This window comes from Chiloscyllium plagiosum, unplaced genomic scaffold (genome assembly GCF_037043375.1).
Source record: "Chiloscyllium plagiosum isolate Xiang-an unplaced genomic scaffold, Cpla_swu_hap1 HiC_scaffold_25, whole genome shotgun sequence".
Classification (NCBI taxonomy): domain Eukaryota; kingdom Metazoa; phylum Chordata; class Chondrichthyes; order Orectolobiformes; family Hemiscylliidae; genus Chiloscyllium; species Chiloscyllium plagiosum.
This window is the reverse complement of record NW_028270163.1, coordinates 24,573,062-24,597,108: the sequence shown is the minus strand read 5'-3', so window position 1 is coordinate 24,597,108 and position 24,047 is coordinate 24,573,062. Positions and strand designations below refer to the sequence as shown.

Sequence of the window (24,047 nt, the reverse complement as noted above, 5' to 3'; positions counted from 1 at the left end):
AATACACAAGTCGATGGATTTAGTCTGGAGGGCAATATAAGGTTGACGAGAAATGTGTACTTTACTGTTTCTGGTGCCAAAATCAATGACAGGCAAGTCTTCCAGTTTTATTCTCTTCTGATTTTTTTTCTGAAAAGATCAACAGTTAACAACTGAGTTGCTTGCTCAGCCATTTCAAGGGCAGTTCAAAGTCAACCATATTGCCATATAGGTACATATGTAGGCTTGACTGAGAAAGGACAATGATTTCTTCCACTACTTGAACAGCACTAGTGGACAAGATGGACTTTTACAACAAACCATTAATCTCACGATAATTCTTATTGAGTCTTCGACCTTACTCCAGAATCCTTCACTTATCGGTTTAAATCACCCCTGCTACTACAATATGAACACACATTCACACAGCATTACTGAAATACTCGAGATTATTAATCTAGTGTTATTATCACCAGACTATTGTTAGCAATGAGAAACATGAGAGTTTTGTCAGTAAGATTAAAGTCCTTGAATTAAAGGAAAGTTGCTCCTCAGTTTGGAGGAATGATATTTCCCAGGGTTCAGTAGTCAGGGCATTCCTTTTCTTGATATATATTTATGACCTAGACTGGATGTGCCAAGAAGAAGTTTGACTCATGTATATCACAGAAGACTTGGAAGTACTGCATAACTGTGAAGATCATAGAGTCTAAAAGGACAGGGGCAAGATGTGAAATGAACAAACAAGTAGTAGATTAAATTTAAATTTAATCATATGTTTGGGTAAAGGATAAGATTAGGCAAAACAACTGAAGGGTACAATTCTCAAAGGGGTGCAGTATTCGGGAGGTTAACAGTATATGTAGGTAAATTAGGTTGTAGATTTGTTCTCAAACGTTTCGTCACCATGCTAGGCAACATCATCAATGATCCCCCAGTACTCTGCCCTGCTTGCTATTTATCTGTCTTGGTTTGTTGTGGTCGATGATATCATTTCCGGTCCTGTCTCTCAGAGGTTGGTAAATAGGATCCAATTCTATAAATTTGCTAATTAATTCGGAATTTGGCAACACATCCAAGGGTGTTAAGACGGTACAATTATGTGGATAGAAGGAAGAACCTGAGCTTTGTGTCCATGAAGAATTTAGAGAGAAGATTTAATAGAAATGTTCAAAATCACAAGGGGTTTCAGCAGAGTCAATACGGAGAAAATTGGAGGACACAGACACAATGTGGAAAGAAAATATAAAAGCCAATATGAAGGAAACATTTTTATTTTAAACAGCAAGAGGCAAGATTCTGGAATATACTACCCACGAGTATGGTGGAGGCAGATTAAGTCATGGCTTTTATAAGGGAAGTGGATAACTATCTGAAGAGGAAATAAAATGGCAGGGGATAGGGTAAGGGAATGAGATCAGCTGAATTGTTCTTACAGAGAGGGGGCATGGACATAACAGGTCGAATGACTCTCCTCTGTGTAAAATCTTCTGTGAACTCCAATCTCTCCCTAGCCCTCTCCCTCTCGCGACTGAAAGTTTTCAGGGCTTTGCAACATAATCTTGAACTTGGTAGCTGTTTGGCTATTTTCTCACCTCATCTACTTGGCCCTGAAAGTGGGTATATGGTTTGAAAAATTTGTTTTACAGTTTCATCAGTATGATGTCAGATCAAAAGGGTTCAATTTCAATAGATGTTAGAGGAAATTACTATCTCCTCAGCATACCAAAAAAAAACATTGAAGTTGGAATGATAAGAAAGAAACCACATAATAGTAAGAGAAAGTCAAGCTTCATAAAATTATTCTGCTCAGACTCAAGTCTCACAAATCCACGGAACACTCACCAACTGTTGTTTCCTCTGCTTGACAGGAACGTATGGAACGTATTGCTCCTCTTCTTCCTCATCCTCTGGCAGCGTACGCTGTAACACAAGATAGCCTGTCACAAGATAGATAAAGCAGTTACTCCTTCACCAGAGACTGCCTTCGGTGAAATGTCATGGGGACTGGAGTAAATACTTTCCTTTGAGGAACCATCAGCATAATGTATACAACATGCTGCCCTTCTGAATTTGAGCTCTATCTTGTGGAAGCGTTAGAGTTTAAAAATATCAGGGCACAGCACTGTCATAGGCACTGAGCAAGATCTCACCTGTACTTCCAGCAATTTGAAGGGAAGAGAATCAAGGGAACAGAGTTCAATCATTCAACTTCTCAAACCTGTTCCACAATTCAGCAGATCACGGCTAATCTGTACATCAACTCAATTTATCTGTGTTTTTTCTCCTTGACATTCCTTTATGTCCATCTTGACAAAACAAAACTACAAATTTCAGTCTTGAAAACTCCAGTGAACCTCAGCACTTCTCAGATTTCAACAACCCCTTGGGTGTAATAGTAATACATGGTGAAATCAGTTTAGCTCCGTTGTTTGGATCATTGGTTTGCAGAGCAGTGTGATGGCAACAATATGGGTTCATTTCCCATCACTGGTTTGAGGTTACCATGAAGGGCTCTCCTTCTCAACTTCTTCCCTCGCCTGAGGTCTGGTGGCCCTCAGGTTAAATCACTGTTACGTCGCTTCTCTCAAATGGGAGAGCAGCCCTAAGGTCTGATAAGACTATGGCGACACAATACCAATACCACTACATGGTGAATTTACTATTGAAGGTCTGGTTCTATTTTTCAAGTTATACCCCTTTCTTCTACACTCCCCAGCAGAAAGAAAATTCTCCATCCACTCATTCAGCTTCAGAAATCACCCTGAAGTGTGATGGACCAATGATTATGTAATGGAATGTGATATGAAGCGAAGATAACAATATCAATATTTCACACACTTTTCTGTTCATCGAAGTCAAACGTCATTCTAACTGCCTGACAAATTAAAAGTTGTAGATCAAGTGAAATAGTGATGAGACAGTGCTAGGTGTTTTTGCATGTCTGAAAACTAATATATCTTTGTTTCGTATTCTCAAGGAGAAGCCTATAGGTGAGAAGTAGAACAACTGCACTGTTGCGCACTCTTGGCATTAAAGGAAATATTAGATCTGACTCCTAGTTCCTGAGTGTCCTAAAAGCTGGTGGGATCAGGAGTCAACTCAACATGACAAAAAAGTGAGATGGATAGATTTTTGTGAGGGAAGCATATCAAAAATAATGGAACCAAAGTTTATTAATGAACACAAGATATAGATCAACAATGATGTCATTAGGTAAACAAACAGTCTCAAGATTCAAACTGCCTCCTTCTATTCCAAGATCTACAGTACAGTTTCACAATAAATTTGTAAAACTTGGAATAGTTTTTTAATCAAGTAACATTCCTTGAATTTGAATTTCAATATTGATTGTAACTCAAAAAAGAATAATTTCAGTGCTAAATGAGAAGGACACTGGACAAAATCCCACTTGAAAGGAGAACACAAAATCTAGGCAAGTGCAACAGAGTCAGTGCCTGTCAGTCAGTTCGTAATAAATGAGTATGATTCTGTCAAAGAGTTAGTATTGAAGAAGTGCTGCACTGTCAAAGGGTATGTGCTTTGGCACTGCAACACAGTCAGGAAGTTAATACTGAAAAAGTGCTACACGATTGGAGGACACATGTTACATAGTTCCAGTCATACAACATGGAAACAGACACTTCTGTCCAACTTGTCCATGCCGACCAGGTTTCCCAAAAAACTAGTCCCATTTGCCTGTGTTTGGCCCATATCCCTCAGAGTAAGAATAGAACTGCCTCAAAGTCAGTACAAAAAGAGCACCACACAAAAGAAAAGTCATATTTGAGACAGCACTTCATTGATAGAGAGTGTGTAATGAGGGATTGCTGAACTGTAAATTAATGCTAGGTAAAAACAATGAATGCAGATGCTGGAAACCAGATTTTGGATTAGTGGGGCTGGAAGAGCACAGCAGTTCAGGCAGCATTGGAGGAGCAGCAAAATCGACATTTCGGGCAAAAGCCTTTCATCAGGAATAAAGGCAGAGAGCCTGAAGCGTGGAGAGATAAGCTAGAGGAGGGTGGGGGTGGGGAGAAAGTAGCATAGAGTAAGAGCTTCAGGGCAGAGGAAATGACCTGGGAGTTGCAGTGGGAGAGGGTCTCCCTGAGACTCTTGTAGAGAGAGGAGGAAAACTTCTTCAAGGCAGGCATCCTTGCAATTAATGCTGCACTGTTAGGAATTCAATCTTTAAGGAGAACTTCAATATAGAAGAGTCCAAACTTAGAAAACACGACACTGTCGGACAGTCAGTATTCAGGGAACACTGCATAGTTGAACAATCAATAAAGAAACTACTTCACTGTTGAAGAGTCACGGCTTTGGAGGGATATGGACCAAGGGCACGCAGGTGGGACTAGTTTAGTTTGGGATTATTGTCGGCGTGGACTGGTTGGATCGAAATATTTGTTTGTGTTATACGACTGAGAAAGCCCAGCAATGCCGGATGTATCGCTTTTTCGACATGCTTTCTCTCTCTGCTGGACATAAATAAGCTGACAGTCGTGGGATTAGCTTGCCCGGTTTCAGATCAATACTTAATTCTCAAAAATCAGGGGCTGATCTTCCAGGTCATTATCAACATCCATTTTCTTTACGGGATGTGTTAAGCGTATGTTTAGCAAACGCATTTCTGTCATTTTGAAAATGTCAATGGCCGCTCTAAGGTGGTGAAGGAATTACGGACATTGTCTCTCTGACACAAATACACGTTATCAGAACCACTTTAAAGACCCGGCCCCTTTTGTTTTGTTTTGTTTTGTACCTTCGCTGTTCCACTTTCGGCCTCCATTGCATCCTTACAACTATTGCTTCCGGTGTGTCCGCTAACTCCCACTGTCGTTTCCGGTCCGAGCGGCCTGTGTCCCGGAGGCAGGTCGGGGCTGGGGCTGGGGCTGATCGACAATGACCCAGACAATAGGTGACGGAGAATCACATAACGAGGTGGCGGAAAGAGAGAAAGGAATGGATTGCGAAATAAAAAAAGGTCATAATATTCCACTTGACGAAAACAATATTGAACAAAAGACAAATATGCTATTCTCTGTAACTATGACAAACGTAAACTTTCCATTTTCCCTCCCGGTCCTTTTCGAAATGTTCGTTCGAATTTTAAAAAAAAGTGCAGGTGACGGCCATTCGGCCCATCAGCTCTGTACTGCTGCCTCTCTGAATGAGTAACTATTCCAGGCGCACTCTGATTCCTCCACGTTCAACACCACGGCATATTCACTGAATAAATTTAAGAAAGAAATTATCATGTTCCAAATTACTTCAAATAAGAGAGGAATACACTATTCACAGCTTTGGAGACTGTTCTTCTTCAGATTCCCTTTTTGAAAGCAGGACAGAAAGGGTTGCTCGGCAACCATCACAAACCCCTCCCCCCCCCCCCCCCAAGTCTCTTCCAACCAACTTTTCCAGCAGGAAAGGGCAAAGAATTCCATCTCTTATCTCACTAAAAGCTTTGATTGCCTTTTTTTCCAAAGTCACTTGACTTTCTAAAATCAACAGGTAGAATACAGCCCACATGAAATCATTTGCCTCATTTCTTTGAAAAATCCAGTTTAATTCAGAAAGTGTCCAAAGATCCAGATTCAAGTACCATTCACCTGGATATGTGCAATAATGCCGTGAAAAACATCATATTATGCTTCAAAAGGGCATGGACAAGTTCACTGAATGTACAGACAGATCGCAGATGAAGTTCAGTGCAAAACAATGTGAGGTGATTCATTTCAGTAATGTTACGATTGAGACGTGAGGAATGTATTTGTCATCAAACTCCATTACTTTGCAAGCCACACCATTAGAAAAATGTTTTGAATAAATATGTGGTCCCAATCATAGGAAAACATCAAGATAGTATAAAGTAAAGGATACAATGATATAGTGGGGGCAGAAATATAGAGAGTTTATACGTACCCATAAATGAAGTAGTTAAGGTTGCGGGATCAGTTATTGAACCATGCAGTGTCATTGGCTTTAAGAAGTCATGTTGAACTTATATAAAGTTAAAAATCAAATAACACCAGGTTATAGTCCAATAGGTTTATTTGGAAGTACTAGCTTTCGGAGCACTTCGTCAGGTAGCTAACAGGGCAGGATCATAAGACACAGAATTTATAGCACAAGATCATAGTGTCATGAAACTGATATGATATATTGAACAAATCTAAACTGCCGATAAGTCTTTCATCTTTTAGAATAGATTTCAGGCTTCAATTCATTAATGTGTAAATCCTAGAACTTCTTTCAAGTCACATTCCCGAGATAACTTAAGATTTTATGAAATAAAGTTGACATCTCAGCTCAGACAATGTAAAGGTGTGAGGTTAGAGTTTTTCTGAATGCAAATCTTGAGTCAGACTGATTCTATTTCCAAAGTAGGAATGTATAAAATATTGCATGTATTGACTGTCTGCATTGACTGCCTGTGTGCAGCAAAATAGAATGTGTCTGCAAATACACATAGATTTATATGTGTGTGTACATGCATGTTGGGGGGGGAGGACAGAGAGAGTGTGTGTGTGTGAGAGAGAATGAGTGCGTGTGTCTTGCTCTTGATGTGCATGTAGGTGTTGTAGAGGTACACGTGCAAGTGTTCTGGGAAGAAGGCATGCGAATGGGGTTCAACAATGTATCAACCATGATCGAATGGTCATAGAGTCATACAGCGTGGAAACAGGTATTTTGGCCCAACTCGTCTATGCCAACCAGTTTTCTTAAACTGAACTGATCCCATTTGCTTGCATTGGAACCATATCCCTCTAAACCTAGTTTTCTGTCCAAGTACCTGTCCAAATGTCTTTTAAGTATTGTAATTGAACCCACCTCTACCAACAGCATATTTCATATATGCGCCATCCTCTGTCTGAAAAGGTTGCCTCAGAATCCTTTTAAATCTTTCCCCTCTCACTTTAAACCTATGCCCTCTAGATTTGAATTTCCTTACCTTCGGGAAAAGACCTTAGTAATTCACCTGATGTTAGCTCCTCATGATTTTATAAACCTCTATAAAGCCACCTCTCAGCCTCCTATCCTCTAGGGACAAAGGTCCCAGCCTTGCCATGCAACTCAAACCCCCCAGTCTTGGTAACGTCATTTTTTGCACTCTTTTCAGTTTAATAACATCCTTCTTGTAGTAGCTTGACCAGAATTGTACACAGTACTCTAAATGCGCTCTCACCTATGTCTTGTACAGCTGTAAAATTGCATTTCAACTCCTGTACTCAATGCGCTAACTTAAGCACCTTCTTCATCACCCTGTCCACCTGTTACAGCACTGTCAAGAAACTATGTACCCACACTCTTGGGTCTCTCTATACAAAAAGACTGCCCAGAGCCCCACCATTAACTATATAAGTCCTGCCCTGGTTTGTCTTGCCAAAATGTAGCACCTTGCATTTATCTGAATTAAACTCCAACTGGCCCAGTTGATCAAGATGGCGTTGTACTGCTAGATAACCTTCTTCATTGTCTACTACAACACCAATTTTGGTGTCATTCACAAACTTACTAAATACATTTATATTCTCATCCACATCGTACATATACATGATGAACAAAGTGGACCCAACACCAAATCTTGTGGAGCAGACTTGATGAGCCAAATGATCTAATTCTGCTCCTGTATCTAATGGCTGTGACTTATGACCAAGATAGAGAGCTTATGTAGCAAGCAGGACAGATGTAGATGACAGTGACCAAAATAAAGAGATTTCACTATGAAGAGAGAGATCTCATGATCAAGACAGGCAGATTACACAACAACTGAGACGGAGGTTGTTCACAAAATGACCAGGACAAACAGATCACATGATCAAGACAGCAATATTGCATAGTGACCAGAACAGAGACATCTAATTTCTTGGTAGTACAGAACTTAAACATTGACAAAAAGAGGCATGATGTCAAAGCTTTTATTTTTGCACTCATCATTATTGGAATGCAAGAAAAGAAACAAATCTTCGAAAGGGACAACAATTTATACAGCAGGAGAAGAGGATGCTGATTGATTGGACCTTGGTTGGAATGGAAATGTAGCAGAAACTGTTAAATGTCAACTTTAGCTAGCTGATTAACCACAAAACAGGCAAGTAAACTTTGATTGGTCAGGATTCGGAGATGCCGGTGTTGGACTGGGGTGTACAAAGTTAAAAATCACACAACACCAGGTTATAGCCCAACAGGTTTAATTGGAAGCACACTAGCTTTCGGAGCGACGCTCCTTCATCAGGTGATCGTCGCTCTGAAAGCTAGTGTGCTTCCAATTAAACCTGTTGGACTATAACCTGATGTTGTGTGATTTTTAACTCTGATTGGTCAGGTAATTGTCATGGAAAATACAACAGGTTTCGGTATTGTCCATAATCCTTTCTCCTATTGTCCATGCTCCTGTGTGTGAATATGTGTAACTTTGAGCACATGCAAATGAATGCCCTGCAAGTCCAGCTGGTAATCTTGAATTGCTTTCAATGTATTTCTGAGCATAGTCAAAAGTATTTAATAAATATAGTTCAAAAGCATAAGTACATCTAATACTGGACCTGATGTTCTGAGTTTTGTACTCAGCCTGGTAAAGCACTTTGAGTATGTTGCCCACTGTAGACGGAAGAACATGTTGTTTGATATAGTCTGCCAAGCATTGGAACATAGGCCTACATATCTGACATTATACTAGCATTGAAACTCAAGTACCCCATCACTTATTTGTATGGTTGGCAGGATGTCTTTTTGGCAAGATGGTGGGATCTTGTTAGCAGAGAACCTTTATTCCTGATGAAGGGCTTTTGCCCGAAACGTCGATTTTGCCTGTCCTCGGATGCTGCCTGAATTGCTGTGCTCTTCCAGCACCACTGATCCAGAATCTGATTTCCAGCATCTGCAGTCATTGTTTTTACCTCGTTGATTTTAACCCTACTGCGAATCCTCTTGCAAGGATGCCTGCCTTGAAGAAGTTTTCCTCCTCTCTCTACAAGAATCTCAGGGAGTCTCTCTCCCACTGCAACTCCCAGGTCATTTCCTCAGCCCTGAAGCTCTTCAACCATGTCCTGAAACAAACTCGCTATCACAGCCACATTTGCTTCCTCAGTGCCTGTCTTCGTAACCAACTCATCCCACACGGACTCCGGACCACCTTTAAACCAGCAGAGTTCGGACCCGAACAGGACAAACAGTACAGACTACAGATTCAAAAACACCAGCAACGGTTCTCCATCAAGATCCTCCGCTCCACGCTTGCAGCAATGCGCCGGTACCTAACCTCTCTACAGTCTGCCCTGCCTCAGCTGAGGGCCACACTCTCTCAGAATTGCAAAGGACCCACTCTGTACTACATCCTCAGGAGAATTCATACTCTCAACAAACAGTATTTCAATTCCATCTCAAAAACTGTAAGTACAACAAACTTTTATCTACCCACCTCCATAACCAGCGCTCCTCGAACATTCCAGAAGATTCCCCTTGCTTCGGAAACACCATTAGCCATGCGGCTGATGCAGCTACCACCCCCACGCTGATTGATGATGTCACTTCTGCCCCCATCATGGCCACTTCCGGCCCTCACATCATCGCCGATGCCACACGCTCAGTGACTTCCGCCACCCCTACTGCCATGTCTGCCACCACTTCCGTCCCCACCAATGCCACTCACCTGCATTCTGCTGACACGCTCCCCACAGACCCCACTGTCACTATCCCCACCCCCCAGAACCCCGAGGGGAACACTACCCCTGCTCATGACTCTACCCCCATCCCCCCACCATCACACCCACTCCAGGTACTGGCTCCGACCCCACTCCCAGCTCTACACCCACACCAGCTCCCAGCCCTGCCGAGTTTTCACCATTCCCCCAGACCTCCCCCTCACTGAGGACGAGCGATCGGTCCTCAGCAAAGGACTCACCTTCGTCCCCCTCCGTCCACGCATCAATGAATTTAACACACGCCGTGACATCGAACAATTCTTCCGTCGCCTCCGCCTCCGAGCTTACTTTCACAATCAGGACTCCCGCCCACCTTCCGAGGACCCCTTCGCCCACCTCCAACACACTACATCCACCTGGACACCCCGCGCTGGCCTATTACCTGCCCTCGACCTCTTCATTTCCAACTGCCGCCGGGACATTAACCGCCTCAACCTGTCGACCCCCCTCCCCCACTCTAACCTCTCATCCTCACAACGCACAGCCCTCCAATCCCTCTGCTCCAATCCTGACCTCACCATCAAGCCAGCGGACAAAGAGTAGTCTGGCACACTGACCTCTACATCGCTGAAGCCAAACGCCAACTCGAGGACACCTCTTCCTACTGCCCCCTTGACCATGACCCCACCCTCCATCACCAAACCATCATCTCCCAGACCATACAGAACCTCATCACCTCAGGAGATCTCCCACCCACAGCTTCCAACCTCATAGTCCGGGAACCCCGCACTGCCCGGTTCTACCTCCTTCCCAAGATCCACAAGCCTGACCACCCTGGCCGACCCATTGTCTCGGCATGCTCCTGCCCCACTGAACTCATCTCTACCTACCTCGACACGGTCCTATTCCCCCCTAGTCCAGGAACTCCCCACATACGTTTGAGACACCACCCACGCCCTCCACCTCCTCCAAGACTTCCATTTCCCTGGCCCCCAACGCCTCATCTTCACGATGGATATCCAATCCTTCTACACCTCCATCCGCCGTGACCAGGGCCTCCAAGCCCTCCGTTTTTTCCTCTCCAGACGTTCCCAACAGTACCCCTCCAACGACACTCTCATTCATTTGGCCGAACTGGTCCTCATCCTTAACGATTTCTCCTTTGAATCCTCCCACTTCCTCCAGACCAAAGGGGTAGCCATGGGCACACGTATGGGCCCCAGCTATGCCTGTCTCTTTGTTGGCTACGTAGAGCAGTTGATCTTCCGTAATTACACCGGCACCACTCCCCATCTCTTCCTCTGCTACATTGATGACTGCATTGGCGCCACCTCGTGCTCCCGCGAGGAGGTTGAGCAATTCATCAACTTCACCAACACATTCTACCCTGACCTTAAATTTTCCTGGACCATCTCTGACACCTCCCTCCCCTTCCTGGACCTCTCCATCTCCATCAGTGACGACCGACTTGACACTGACATTTTCTACAAACCCACCGACTCCCACAGCTACCTGGATTACACCTCTTCCCACCCTACCTCTTGCAAAAATGCCTTCCCGTATTCCCAATTCCTCCTTCTCCGCCGTATCTGCTCCCAGGAGGAGCAGTTCCACCATATAACACACCAGATGGCCTCCTTCTTTAGAGACCGCAATTTCCCTTCCCACGTGGTTAAAGATGCCCTCCAACGCATCTCGTCCACATCCCACACCTCCGCCCTCAGACCCAACCCCTCCAACCGCAACAAGGACAGAACGCTCCTGGTGCTCACCTTCCACCCTACCAACCTTCGCATAAACCAAATCATCGCCGACATTTCCGTCACCACCAAACAGACCCCACCACCAGGGATATATTTCCCTCCCCACCCCTTTCCACCTTCCGCAAAGACCGTTCCCTCCGTGACTACCTGGTCAGGTCCACGCCCCCCTACGACCCACCCTCCCATCCTGGCACTTTCCCCTGCCACCGCAGGAACTGTAAAACCTGTGCCCACACCTCCTCCGTCACCTCCATCCAAGGCCCTAAAGGAGCCTTCCACATCCATCAAAGTTTTACCTGCACATCCACTAATATCATTTATTGTATCCGTTGCTTCCGATGCAGTCTCCTCTACATTGGGGAGACTGGGCGCCTCCTAGCAGAGCGCTTTAGGGAACATCTCTGAGACACCCGCACCAATCAACCAAATCGCCCCGTGGCTCCACATTTCAACTCCCCCTCCCACTCTGCTGAGGATATGGAGGTGCTGGGCCTCCTCCACCGCCGCTCCCTCACCACCAGACGCATGGAAGAAGAACGCCTCATCTTCCGCCTCGGAACACTTCAACCCCAGGGCATCAATATGGATTTCAACAGTTTCCTCATTTCCCCTTCGAGGAGAAAGTGAGGTCTGCAGATGCTGGAGATCAAAGTTGAAACTTTATTGCTGGAACAGCACAGCAGGTCAGGCAGCATCCAGGGAACAGGAGATTCGACGTTTCGGGCACAGGCCCTTCTTCAGGAATGAGCAGAGAGTGTTCAGCAGGAGAAGATAAAAGGTAGGGAGGAGGGACTTGGAGGAGGGGCGTTGGAAATGTGATAGGTGGAAAGAGGTCAAGGTGAGGGTGATAGGTCGGAGTAGGATGGAGGCGGAGAGGTCAAGAAGAAGACTGCAGGTCAGGAAGGCGGTGCCGGGCTGGAGGGATCCGGCTGAGACAAGGTGGGGGGAGGGGGGATGAAGAAACTGGTGAAGTCCAAGTTCATCCCCTGCGGTTGGAGGGTTCCCAGTCGGAAGATAAGACGCTCCTCCTCCGACCGTCGGGTTGTTGTGGTTTGGCGGTGGATGAGTCCAATGACCTGCATATCCTCGGTGGAGTGGGAGGGGGAGTTGAAATGCTGTGCTACAGGTTGGTTGGGTTGGTTCGTCCGGGTGTGCTACAGGTTGGTTGGGTTGGTTCGTCCGGGTGTGCTACAGGTTGGTTGGGTTGGTTCGTCCGGGTGTACCAACCTGTAGCACAGCATTTCAACTCCCCCTCCCACTCCACCGAGGATATGCAGGTCATTGGACTCATCCACCGCCAAACCACAACAACCCGACGTTCGGAGGAGGAGCGTCTTATCTTCCGACTGGGAACCCTCCAACCGCAGGGGATGAACTTGGACTTCACCAGTTTCTTCATCCCCCCTCCCCCCACCTTGTCTCAGCCGGATCCCTCCAGCCCGGCACCGCCTTCCTGACCTGCAGTCTTCTTCTTGACCTCTCCGCCTCCATCCTACTCCGACCTATCACCCTCACCTTGACCTCTTTCCACCTATCACATTTCCAACGCCCCTCCTCCAAGTCCCTCCTCCCTACCTTTTATCTTCTCCTGCTGAACACTCTCTGCTCATTCCTGAAGAAGGGCCTGTGCCCGAAACGTCGAATCTCCTGTTCCCTGGATGCTGCCTGACCTGCTGTGCTGTTCCAGCAATAAAGTTTCAACTCATTTCCCCTTCCCCCACCTCATCCTAGTTTCTAACCTCCAGCAACACGATCCCCTGACTTGTCCGGACTTGTCCGACCTGCCCAGCTCCTTTTCTACCTATCCACTCCACCCTCTCCTCCCTGACCTATCACCTTCATCTCCTTCCCCACTGACCTATTGTACTCTATGCTACTCTATCCCCACCTCCACCCTCCTCTAGCTTATCTCTCCACGCTTCAGGCTCTCTGCCTTTATTCCTGATGAAGGGCTTTTGCCCGAAACGTCGATTTTGCCTGTCCTCGGATGCTGCCTGAATTGCTGTGCTCTTCCAGCACCACTGATCCAGAATCTGGTTTCCAGCATCTGCAGTCATTGTTTTTACCTTCAAAAAAGTAGCAGCAGGGGTTCCATTGACTAAAAGCTGAACTGGACCAGCTGCATAAATATTGTGGCAACAGGAGCAAATCAAAGGTTAGGAATTCTGTAGTGAGTAACTCACTTCCTATGTCCTGAAAACCTATCCACCACCTATATGGCACAAGTCAGAAGTACTTCCATACTTTCCACTTGCCAGGATGAATGCAGCTCCAAGAGTACACAAGAAGCTTGACACCATCCAAGACAAAGCAGCCCACTTGATTGGAGTCCCATCCACCACATTCAACATCTACTCCCTTCATCATCAATTACAAGATGCACTACATATAGGCTCCCTTGAAACCTTCAAACCTACAACTTTTACCAACTAGAATTAGAGGTGTATTGTCACAAGTACGGGATACATAGAGTACTATCTAGAAAAGCATACCAAATTGCCATTTCCAGCGCCATCTAAGGTGTAACTTAGAAAAATAAAGAAATAATATAGTCCTTATAAAGCTAGGTAAAAAAAGATACCCAGGTACAAATTTTTGAGGTATAAATTTTTAAAAAAGGATAAGCGAAGCAGTTGTGTGGGAAAATCGCCACCTACAAGTTCCCATCCAAGTCACACAACATCCTGACTTGAAGCTATATTGCTCTTCCTTCACTGTCGTTGGGTAAAAATAGTGGAACTCTCTTGCAGCAGTATGGGACGTGCTACACTATAAGGACTGCAGCGGTTTAAGAACGCAGCTCACCAAAATCTTGTTGAGAGTGAGATTAGCATTAGGTTTTTGGATCTCGGTATAAAGCTTATCTGTTTCACCTAGCCCCAGCTTTGTAATGCATGATTAAAGTAGTTTAGAATGTTTGAATGGGTTAATGAGTTTAAAAAGATGATACAGTAATTGAATTGAAACAGGAGACAGCTGGTAACGCAAGAGGAAGTTTAAATCATTTTGGACAGAGGAGACAAGTTGTGTAGGCAAGGGTACATAGGTTGGACTTTGGAGACGATCACAAGTGGGAATCTACAGCCCAACGCATGAATGAGGAACCTGGAGTTTGAGACTGACCAATTTGGCTAAACACAGATAATATTGTGTGAGAATTGTGGTGTTTGCATTTTCTTTGTAACTGGTTTGAGATGTGACCTGGGTTCGATTCCAGCCTCTAATGACTGTGTGGAGTTTGCACATTCCCCCCGTGCCTGCGTGGGTTTTCTCCAGCTTCCTCCCACAATCACAAATATGTGCAGATGAGGTGAATTGGCCACGTTAAATTGCCCATAGTGTTAGGTGCATTAGTCAGGAGTAAAATATAGGGTAAGGGAATGGATCTGGGTGGGTTATTCTTCAGAGGGTCGTTGTGGACTTGTTGGGCCGATGGACCTGTTACCATACTGCAGGGAATCTAATCTAATAAGGCATATTTTACTCAGTATTTTTGTCTGTAACACTTGCTCCTGTTACCTTGTAGACTAATGATGCCATCAGCCAGGAGTCATTGATCCATTTCCAGGGAAATAGAGGTGGCAACAAATGCTGGCGTAGCATATTCCTATGAATAAATTATAAAAATAATGTCTTGGTTCGTCTCTTGTTCACATTTTTGAGGACCTTTCCCTTTTGCAGAGTAATCTGAACTCGTTTGGGCACTTTTCAGGCCCCAACATGGTAGACCTAGGCACTTTTGTGAGTCTGTAATGTACAGTGAGGGATAGGCTACATCTAAAATATCCTGCGTGATAATGGCTACTCCGATCACTTTAAATCACACGAACTCGTGATATATCATCACAGCGATCAGACATTTATCGACGGAGAGGGGATCGGGGGCATGGGAATTTCTGCCGGGAGTGGCAGAAGGAGGTAAGGAGGTAGTGGGGATGTTTATTGTTGGGGAGATGGAGAATCTAGCAGGGAAGGGAATGTCTGTATCGGGGATCTGTATGGTGGGAAGTCAAGCCTCTACAAAAATCCTATAGGAGGGCATGGAAAATCGACTGGAAGGGAGGGTACGTCTTTACCTGCCGACGCTTGGACAAGTGTGTCTCTATCGGGGACACAATGAGCTTTCTGGGTTGAGCGGACCTGGACACTGTCGGGATTTTTAACTGCTGTGACAACAGGCAGGCTTTAGGACCCTGTGGCAGTGAGTGACGGGGCTTTACCAGCTGTTAATTGAATTCTCTCTCGGTTTCTGGGCAGTTCTGTGTATGATCGGCTTCGACTGATGATGGTGTCGTCCAGGACAGTGACAATCGTGACTCTCTCTGTTGCCTTGGGTTTATTCTTTGTCTTCATGGGAACCATTAAATTGACGCCAAGACTGAGCAGAGATGCTTACAGCGAGATGGTAAGCAGCAATGGGTGAGCAGGTGTCTAACAGGCACACAGTATTACTGAGCACTAAACACACAACAGCGTTTGAATTAGACACGGGGCCTGTACCAACCAGCTTCTAGAAACCGCTCAGCATAAACACAACAAAGGAGAAAAGCAGGCAGGAGAAACAGGGAGCTATCACTGCCTAGGACTCACATTAAGTGTTGTTACTTTGCAAAATGAATTATTCATTTCAGACTGTGAACAAAACAATAAATACAAAAAAAATGCTCCCAGGAATTCATGTAGCCCCTTAATTGTAATAAAATCCCCCAAGGTGATTCACAGGAGCATTTAAAGAAATGTGTTAATCTATGGAATTCCTTGACAAGTGAAGTAGTATTTGCTACTTCAGTAAATGTTTTTAAAGCTAAGGTAATTTTTTTTAACAATAATGGATTTAAGGGATACGGTGAGAGCACGGTTAAGTGGATCTGAGACCAGAAAAAGACGAGCCATGACCTTATTGAATGATGTAGCAGGCTCGAAGGGCCGGATGGCCTACTGCTCCTAGTTCTTATGTATGTTCTTATGAATATTTGACACTGTGGCACATGTAAGGCAAAGTCTTCAAAAGCTTCTTCAGAGATTAGCTTTAAAGGGTGGAAGGGTTTTGAATTTCAGAGCTTGAGGCCAAGGCAGCCGGAGACACATGGCAGAAAGGATGGAAAGTTATATGGCTGTAGGTAAGAATGTAAAGAGAGACAAGTATGTTGAGGGATTTGAAAACAAGGATGGGAATTTTAAACCTAGGATCTTGTTTAACTGTGAGCCAATGTAGGTCATCAACATAAACGGTGGGGGTCATGACAGAATGGGAGTTGGTGCAAGTTAAGACAAAGATAGCAGAATTTTGGATGACATCAAATTTATGGACATTGGAATGTGCAAGATTTGCTGGTAATTCATTGGAATAGTCGACTTTAGAGACAATAAAGGCATGAATAAGAGTTTTAACAAATGAGCTGAGGCAGGGAAGTGAGTCAGGTGGAAATCTGTGGTCTTCGTGATGATGCAGATGTTTGGTTGAAAGTTCAAAATTGGGCTCCAAATAATAACAAGACCAAAAACAGTCTTGTTCAACTTTAAACAGTTGTCAGGGATTAAAGACAGAAAATAATGGGTTCAGTCTTTTTAATATTTAACAGGAAAACTTTTCAGTTCATCCACTACTGGATGTTGGATAAACAATGTAAAAAGTTATCAAAAGTGGAGGAATCAAGAGAGGTGTTGGTGAGATGGAGCTGGCTATGATCAGCAAATGTGAAAAATAATGCTATGCCTTTGGATGATGTTGTCGATAGGTAGCCAGTCGATAGATAGTTAATAAAAAGAAATGGAGGGGCCAAGAATAGGTTGTTGGGGAAAACTAGAGGTAAAGGCTAAAAGAAGACATTTTAAAAGATGCTGTGACTACAATTTGCTCGATAAGATTCAGATCAGGTGAGAGAAGTCCAACCCACTGGACAGGTGTTAAAGAGGGGTGATATTACCATGTCATCAGTGCAGATGGGTCAAGAAGGGACAAGGAGAGAAAGTTTACCTTGGCACAGACATATGGCAACAGTGATGGAGTTGAAAGAGGTGGTGGTGAGATAGAGTTGGGCCATTTGTGATTTTGATCAAAGCTGTTTAAGTATTCTGGATTGGATGGACTCAAACTGGAGTTCTCATAAGATACTAATGGATTTGGGAGCAACATATTCAAGAAGGTTGGAGGTTGGATTGAAAAGGGAGATGAAGAAATGCTAGTTTATGGCTGATGGGATCAAAAGTTTTTTTCTTTTAAGGAGAGGATTTTTAGAATTTATTGACCATCCCTAAAAGCCTTGAGAAATTGGTGGATAGCTGCTTTCCTAAACCACTGCAGTCCATTTGGTGTAGATAACCGACAAGGCTGTTAAAGAGAGACTTCCATGATTTTGTCCCAGCCACACTGATGGAACAACAATATCTTTCCAAGTCAGGATGGTGAGTAGCTTGGAGGAGAATTTGCAGGTCGTGGTGTTCCCATGTATACCCTATCCTTGTCCATCTAAATAATAATGTTCATGGGTTTGGAAGGTGCTGCCTAAGGAGCCATGGTGAATTTCTGCAGTGCATTGTGTTGATGCTAACACTGCGCATCATTGGTAGAGAGAGTGAATGTTTGTGGTGCCAATCAAATGGACTGATTTGCCCTGGATGTTCTCAAGCTTCCTGAGTGTTGTTGGAGCTACACAAGTGGGGATCATTCCATCACATTCCTGATTTGTGCCTTTTAGATAGTGAACAGGCTTTGGGGAGTCAGGAGGTGAGTTATTCACTGCAAAATTCCTAGCCTCTGATCTTCTTTTGTTGCACAGTATTTATTTGGCTGGTCCAGATCAGTATCTGATTAATGATAACTTCCAGGACATTGATCATGCAAAGATGATGCCCTTGAATGTCAAAGAGCAATAGTTGTATTCTTTCTTTTTAAAGATCACTATTACCTGGTGCTTGCATGACATGAATGTTACTTGCCTCTTCCTGGCCCAAGCCTGGATATTTTCCAGGTCTTGCTGAATTTGCACATGGCCTACTTCAATATCTGAGGGGTCACAAATGGTGCTGAAATTTGTACAGTCAATGAACATCCTGACTTCTGATATTATGTTGGAAGGAGGATCATTAGTGAAGTAGCTAAAAACTGATTTGAAGGCAAGATGGACAATGCCATCTGAACTGAGAAAATTTAGTAAACATAGTCCAAGAAAGAAGGTGGCATGGTCAGTAGTCTAATGTGAAAAGAATCAAGGAATCAGGCTGTGGGTCTTATAGTCATAGTCCAGGGAGGATGTAAGGAAGACAGGAGAGAAGCGCAAGAAATATGCAAGTTCAATGCTTGGACAGGTGGAAACCTCACTAGGTTTGGCCCAGCAGGCTACTGGAAGGGAAGGACATAGCAGAGCCAGTTTATTAGATTATCTAGATTTTAATGACAAAGATGCCCACAAATGAGTCAATAAGGACTTTTGCCATCATATTTCCCAGTGCAGTTATGGATGGGCAACAAATAAGCATCTTAACAGCAACACCCACATTCTGTGAAAGAATTTTTAAAATCTGCCACACTCCTGCTCAAAGTGTCATCGGTTATGTCTCATCTCACTGTATACAGTACACACAAAGTGACCATTCCCAGCTGTCTTAAATGCGTAGCTTCACCATTGAGTTTTCACAGTGATTTCAGTCAAAAGATGCAGAGGAGAAAGAAGCACATTTTCATTTACGTTGAGTTTCTATGATCTTGAAAATGTTGCCTGAAAGCACTGTAAAAGCAGTAACATACAGTAGTAACTTTCAAAGCGGAAATAGTTCAGTACTTCAAACAGAAAAAAGATAAGACCATAAGACATAGGAGCAGAAATTAGGCCATTCAGCCCATCGAGTCTGCTCTGCCATTCAATTATGGCTAAGAAGTTTCCCAACCTATTCTCTCGGTTTCTCCCCATAACCCTTGATCCCCTTGATAATCAAGAATCTATCTACCTTAGTCTTAAATACACTCAATGACCTGGCCTCCACAGTCTGTGGTAGTGAATTCCATAGATTTGCCACTCTGGCTGAAGACATTTCTCCTCATCTTTGTTCTAAAAGGTCTGCCCTTGGGTCCTCGTTTCTCCGACCAATGGAAACATCTTTGCAACGTCCACTCTGCTCAGGCCATTCAGCATTCTGTAAATTTCAGTAAGATCCCCCTCATCCTTCTACACTTGACGGTGTATAGTCCCAGAGTCCTCAAATGTTCCTCATATATTAAGCTTTTCATTCTTGGCACCATTCTCATTAACCTCCTATGAACCCACTTCAGGGCCAGTACATCCTTCCTCAGACATGGAGCCCAAAACCATGCACAATACGAAAGTGCAGGACTGTGGGGAAAAAGTGATATTAATTAGATTGCCAGCACAAGCATGATAAGCCAAGTAGCCTCCGTTGCATTGTAAAGTTCCAGAAAATCCTCCTCAAAACTATATTAGGATTTTAATGAACAACTAACGCCATCAATTTTCAATCATTTTAATTTCAGAAAAGAGCTTATAAGGAATATGCCAAGGCCCTGCCAGTGTTAAAGAAGATGGGTATCACATCAGTCCTGCTGCGAAAGTTAATTGGCACACTGGAATTGTCATGTGGCATTGTGATGACACTGGTACCTGGGAGGCCCAAGGATGTGGCTAACTTTGTACTGCTTCTGGTCATGCTGGCTGTGCTTTTCTTCCATCAGCTGGTAGGTGATCCACTCAAGCGCTACGCCCATGCACTTGTCTTTGGGATCCTGCTGACCTGCCGGCTACTGATCATTAGGCAGGGGGATGACAAGGACATGGTTCCAGGAGGCCTGATGAAGGAGGTGCAAGCTAGTGGAGATACCAAGGCTGAGACTGAACAAGACAAAGGGAAGCTTAAAACCTCCTAACTCGGCTCATAGCAGTGGAGTTTGGGCACCAGGCAAATTCCCCCCGGAATCTTACAGGATATTTATATCACACTGCATTCAGTTAGAAGTGAATGATTAATATTCCTTGAAGACCTGGTGACAGGAAATCTCAGAGAACTTACAGGACCTCTCCACTGAGACAAAAATTCAGTTCGATCCCAATCAATATTCTTCAGTATAAAATCCTCATGTCCCCAGTCTGTACTTACCTGTGTTCTATATTAATGTTAAACACATCAGCCAAGGGGGATCATTCACAGTTGAAAATGAGACCTCAAATTCACTTCGTGGAGAGAGGGAGGAAGTGACAACCTCCAAATAAAGAGAGAGTTTCACCAACAGTGAAGTTTCAACTTTGAACTAGGCTCCCAGAAGTGATAAGTTCTCTGGAAGATTCAATCCTACACATGCCAGTGAAATGAAACCAAACTTTCCCCAAGGTCAGACTTCTGCTTCTTGTAGACAAAAGTTTTTCGTGACTGGAGTCATTGCAAGAATTGGAAATGATTTACTTTTCAAAATGCAACATATAAACTGGACAGTACACAGCAGCAGTAGCCATGGGCATCCAGAGATTACGTCATGGAAGCTGGATGGATTTCAGCTACAATTTCCACTCCCTCTCCCCATTACTTATGTCTCTCTCTCTCTCTCCCTCTCTCTCTCCATCACCTACCTCTTTATCACCTCCCTCTTCCTCCCCATTATCTCATCTTTCTCCCTATAGCCTCTCTATTGCTGTTTCTTCCCTCTCTTTTCTCTTTTTTCCTCACTCTGTTACTTCCCTCCCCCCCCTCCTCCATTAACACACTCAATCATGTTGCCGATAACATTTTTTTTTCACTTCAGTTATTTGTTATGATGGGTGATTAATGAAAAAAGTTGTATTGTAGGGAAGGGCAGTGAGCAGACTGAAACCTTTTATCACTAGGAGGAATTGTTGACTTTCAGACGAGGGGATTGTAGCTGCTTTAAATAACGTGGACGATGGGAACAATTATATGTCAGAATTGAATTATCTGTAGCCTCAAAATAAAGAGAACAGACCCGATTAACCAAATGACTGTTTATCCAAATTTCACATTACAAGATGAAATCAATGTCAATGCTGTTGGCTTTAGTGAATCCGTGCATGTTATCATATTTTATTTAATATGTTTTGTTAATTACTCTCAATTAGAAACATAATTTCTGGAAAATCAAACAAAAATGTTGAAAAATAAACAGCCACACTGACAGAATCTCTTCTGTATTACTTCATGTCACTACTGCATTTTTCAAAACTCAACAGAAAGATTCTCCTCTCTTGAAGGTGCTGTCACTGGAACATAGGTTTGCTACTCTCTGCGCGCGCTGACTTTCACTGGTTGGGTGCTGGTCCACTCATCTCCTGAAGGTGCAGATTCCAACAGGATGCCGGTCCCCTCCTCTCCTGAGGTTGCTGACTCCAACTGAGACAGAGATGTCCTACCTGACTGCAGGTGCTGACTTGCAATAGGATGTGATTGATTGATGCTGGAAATGTTCTGTCTCTCACCTCTAACCATTATCATGTCACTGTTTATCATAGATGTTGGTAGTAAAAGGATAAGTATATGTAGGGTTAGGATTTGTTTTACATTTTATATGGTTAAAGCTTTTACTTTAATTTTACCATTAGACAACTGTTGATTTTTACTGAAGCTGCAGCTAATGAAATAGGAAAAGTTCATTACCAGGATGCTTCGGAATTTAATGTGTCCAAGTACAATACAAACACCTGTGCTGTTAGATTTTGCTAAAATCCATGTCTTTATTAATTTTTTGTGAAGTTAGATAGCTGAGGCAGTCCTGAGACACAAAGTGGGACAATGGAACCCAAGATATCAATTTAAATCCCCAGTGATAGCCAAGTTGTCATCTTTTGTTTTCAAGAAACTATACCTTCTTATTTACAATAACACTTGTGTTGCCAAAGTGAATCAACAAGTATAGTAAAAAATCAACGATAAAGTTCTTAAGATCTTTTTGCATAGTCAGGTTCAGCAAAGTTGCATCCCTAACTGGGGCAATTCAGTAATATTGTTAATTCCTCTGTGTATCTCCTGGTCAAATGCATTGTGCATGTTTGGTCTTTGTTAAATACAATAAACAGAGTATGTTGCAAACTGTTTGGATATCGGAATCAAATTTGTTTACATAGAAAGAGACCATTTAGCTCATCAAACCTGATCTGCTGACTTTCAGTTCAATCACAGCTGATGACTTGTTTATTAACTCTATTCACCTACCTTGCTTTGATAACCCTTAAAATAGGAGAAAGTGAGGACTGCAGATGCTGGAGATCAGAGCTGAAAATGTGTTGCTGGAAAAGCGCAGCAGGTCCGGCAGCATCCAAGGAACAGGAGAATCGACGTTTCGGGCATAAGCCCTTCTTCAGGAATCATGGTCCTTCAGGCTTATGCCCGAAACGTCGATTCTCCTGTTCCTTGGATGCTGCCGGACCTGCTGCGCTTTTCCAGCAACACATTTTCAGCTCTAACCCTTAAAATACCCTTATCTGACAAAAATCAATGATCACAGTTTTGAGATTTTTAAGTAATACAACCCCCAGCTTCAAGAACATTTTGGGGAGAGTTCCAGAACTTCGAATCATAACATGGGTATAGTATAGAAGGATACCATCTGGCATGTGATGGCTATGTTGCAACAGTGATTTAGCTAGTCACACTTGCCACTCCTTTCCCGTGACCCTGCAATATCCTCTGTCCAGATGCTATTCAATGCCCTTTTAAAAGTTATGATTGAATCAGTACATAATCAGACAAAAGCTGATATTTATTCAATCCTATCAAGAGTGTAGATTTCATATTGAGTGGTAAGCATGTATGAGTGTAATAGAAAAAGCGAGGGAATGGGACCGGCTGAACTGCTTTTTCTGAGAGGAACCATGAGACTGTTGCGCCAAATGCCTCCTCCTGTGCAATAACTATTCTATGATTCTGATTGTTCATAATTCTATTGTGGTTAATTTTTGCTTCATTTCTTCAAAGTATGTTTTATCTAAATTTAAAACTTTGATCACTGTTTCATCTCACAGATAATTGGATTCTGTTGTATTATGCTCACTATTGGCTAAGTTTTCTCTTTCCATTAGATTGATGTTTCATGCTCACTAAGTCTATGAGCCTGATCTTGGCCAATTTCCTATTGATATTACCATTTTGCCTTTTATTCCATCGGCTTCAATTTTGCTGGAATTAACATTTTCAATTTTCCAGTCCTTTGCCACCACTCCGATACAAGGAGAATTAGAAGGAAGTAACCAGTATCTCTTAAATTTCCATAATTACTTTCATGCGTTTCCTTGGGTGCATTCCATCCTATTTATGGCAGAGATTGATAAATGCTTGGATACTGAAGAAATCACGAACATGAAATTGAGATAGAAATGCAATTAGTGAATATGTTCAAAACAAAGATCAATAGCTTTCTGGACACCAAATTATATTATAGAATTCCTACACTGTGGAAGCAGGCCATTTGGCCCATTGAGTCCACACTGACCCTCCAAATAGCATCCCAGCCATACTCCCCCACCCCCATATTATACCATTGACCTTCACGTCCCATGGCTAATCCACCCAGTCTGTAGGTAACCTACAGGTAATGAAGCATGGCCAATTCACTTAATCTGCACATCTTTCCACAGTTCTGAGGAAGAGTCACTGAACCTGAAACATTTCTCTGGGCTTTCTCTCCACAAGTGCTGTCAGACCT

The 24,047-nt window shown here is 43.4% G+C and overlaps 2 protein-coding genes across 3 annotated transcripts in view; one reads left to right on the top strand and one right to left on the bottom strand.

Moving 5' to 3' along the window:
• Positions 1–4,824, bottom strand: part of ddx41 (DEAD (Asp-Glu-Ala-Asp) box polypeptide 41) — a 45,144-nt gene extending 40,320 nt beyond the window's left edge. The window contains exons 1-2 of the mRNA XM_043714545.2: positions 4,745–4,824; positions 1,825–1,902 (exon numbers count right to left, since the gene is read on the bottom strand). Coding sequence (XP_043570480.1) covers positions 1,825–1,902; positions 4,745–4,771 — 105 coding nt within the window. The 5' untranslated portion in view covers positions 4,772–4,824. The remainder of the gene's footprint in view (positions 1–1,824; positions 1,903–4,744) is intronic.
• A 4,166-nt stretch (positions 4,825–8,990) lies between these two features.
• On the top strand, positions 8,991–22,438 carry tmem35a (transmembrane protein 35A). 2 transcript variants are annotated; one of them, XM_088000517.1, is made up of 3 exons: positions 8,991–9,374; positions 15,647–15,794; positions 19,878–22,438. In XM_088000517.1, the coding sequence occupies exons 2-3, from the start codon at positions 15,672–15,674 to the stop codon at positions 20,265–20,267; spliced, it is 513 nt and encodes a 170-aa protein (XP_087856643.1). In that variant the 5' UTR covers positions 8,991–9,374; positions 15,647–15,671; the 3' UTR covers positions 20,268–22,438. The 2 variants fall into 2 exon arrangements, with proteins under 2 accessions (XP_087856643.1, XP_043570481.1); XM_043714546.2 differs by lacking the exon at positions 8,991–9,374 and adding an exon at positions 15,183–15,307.
• The last annotated feature ends 1,609 nt before the right edge of the window (positions 22,439–24,047 follow it).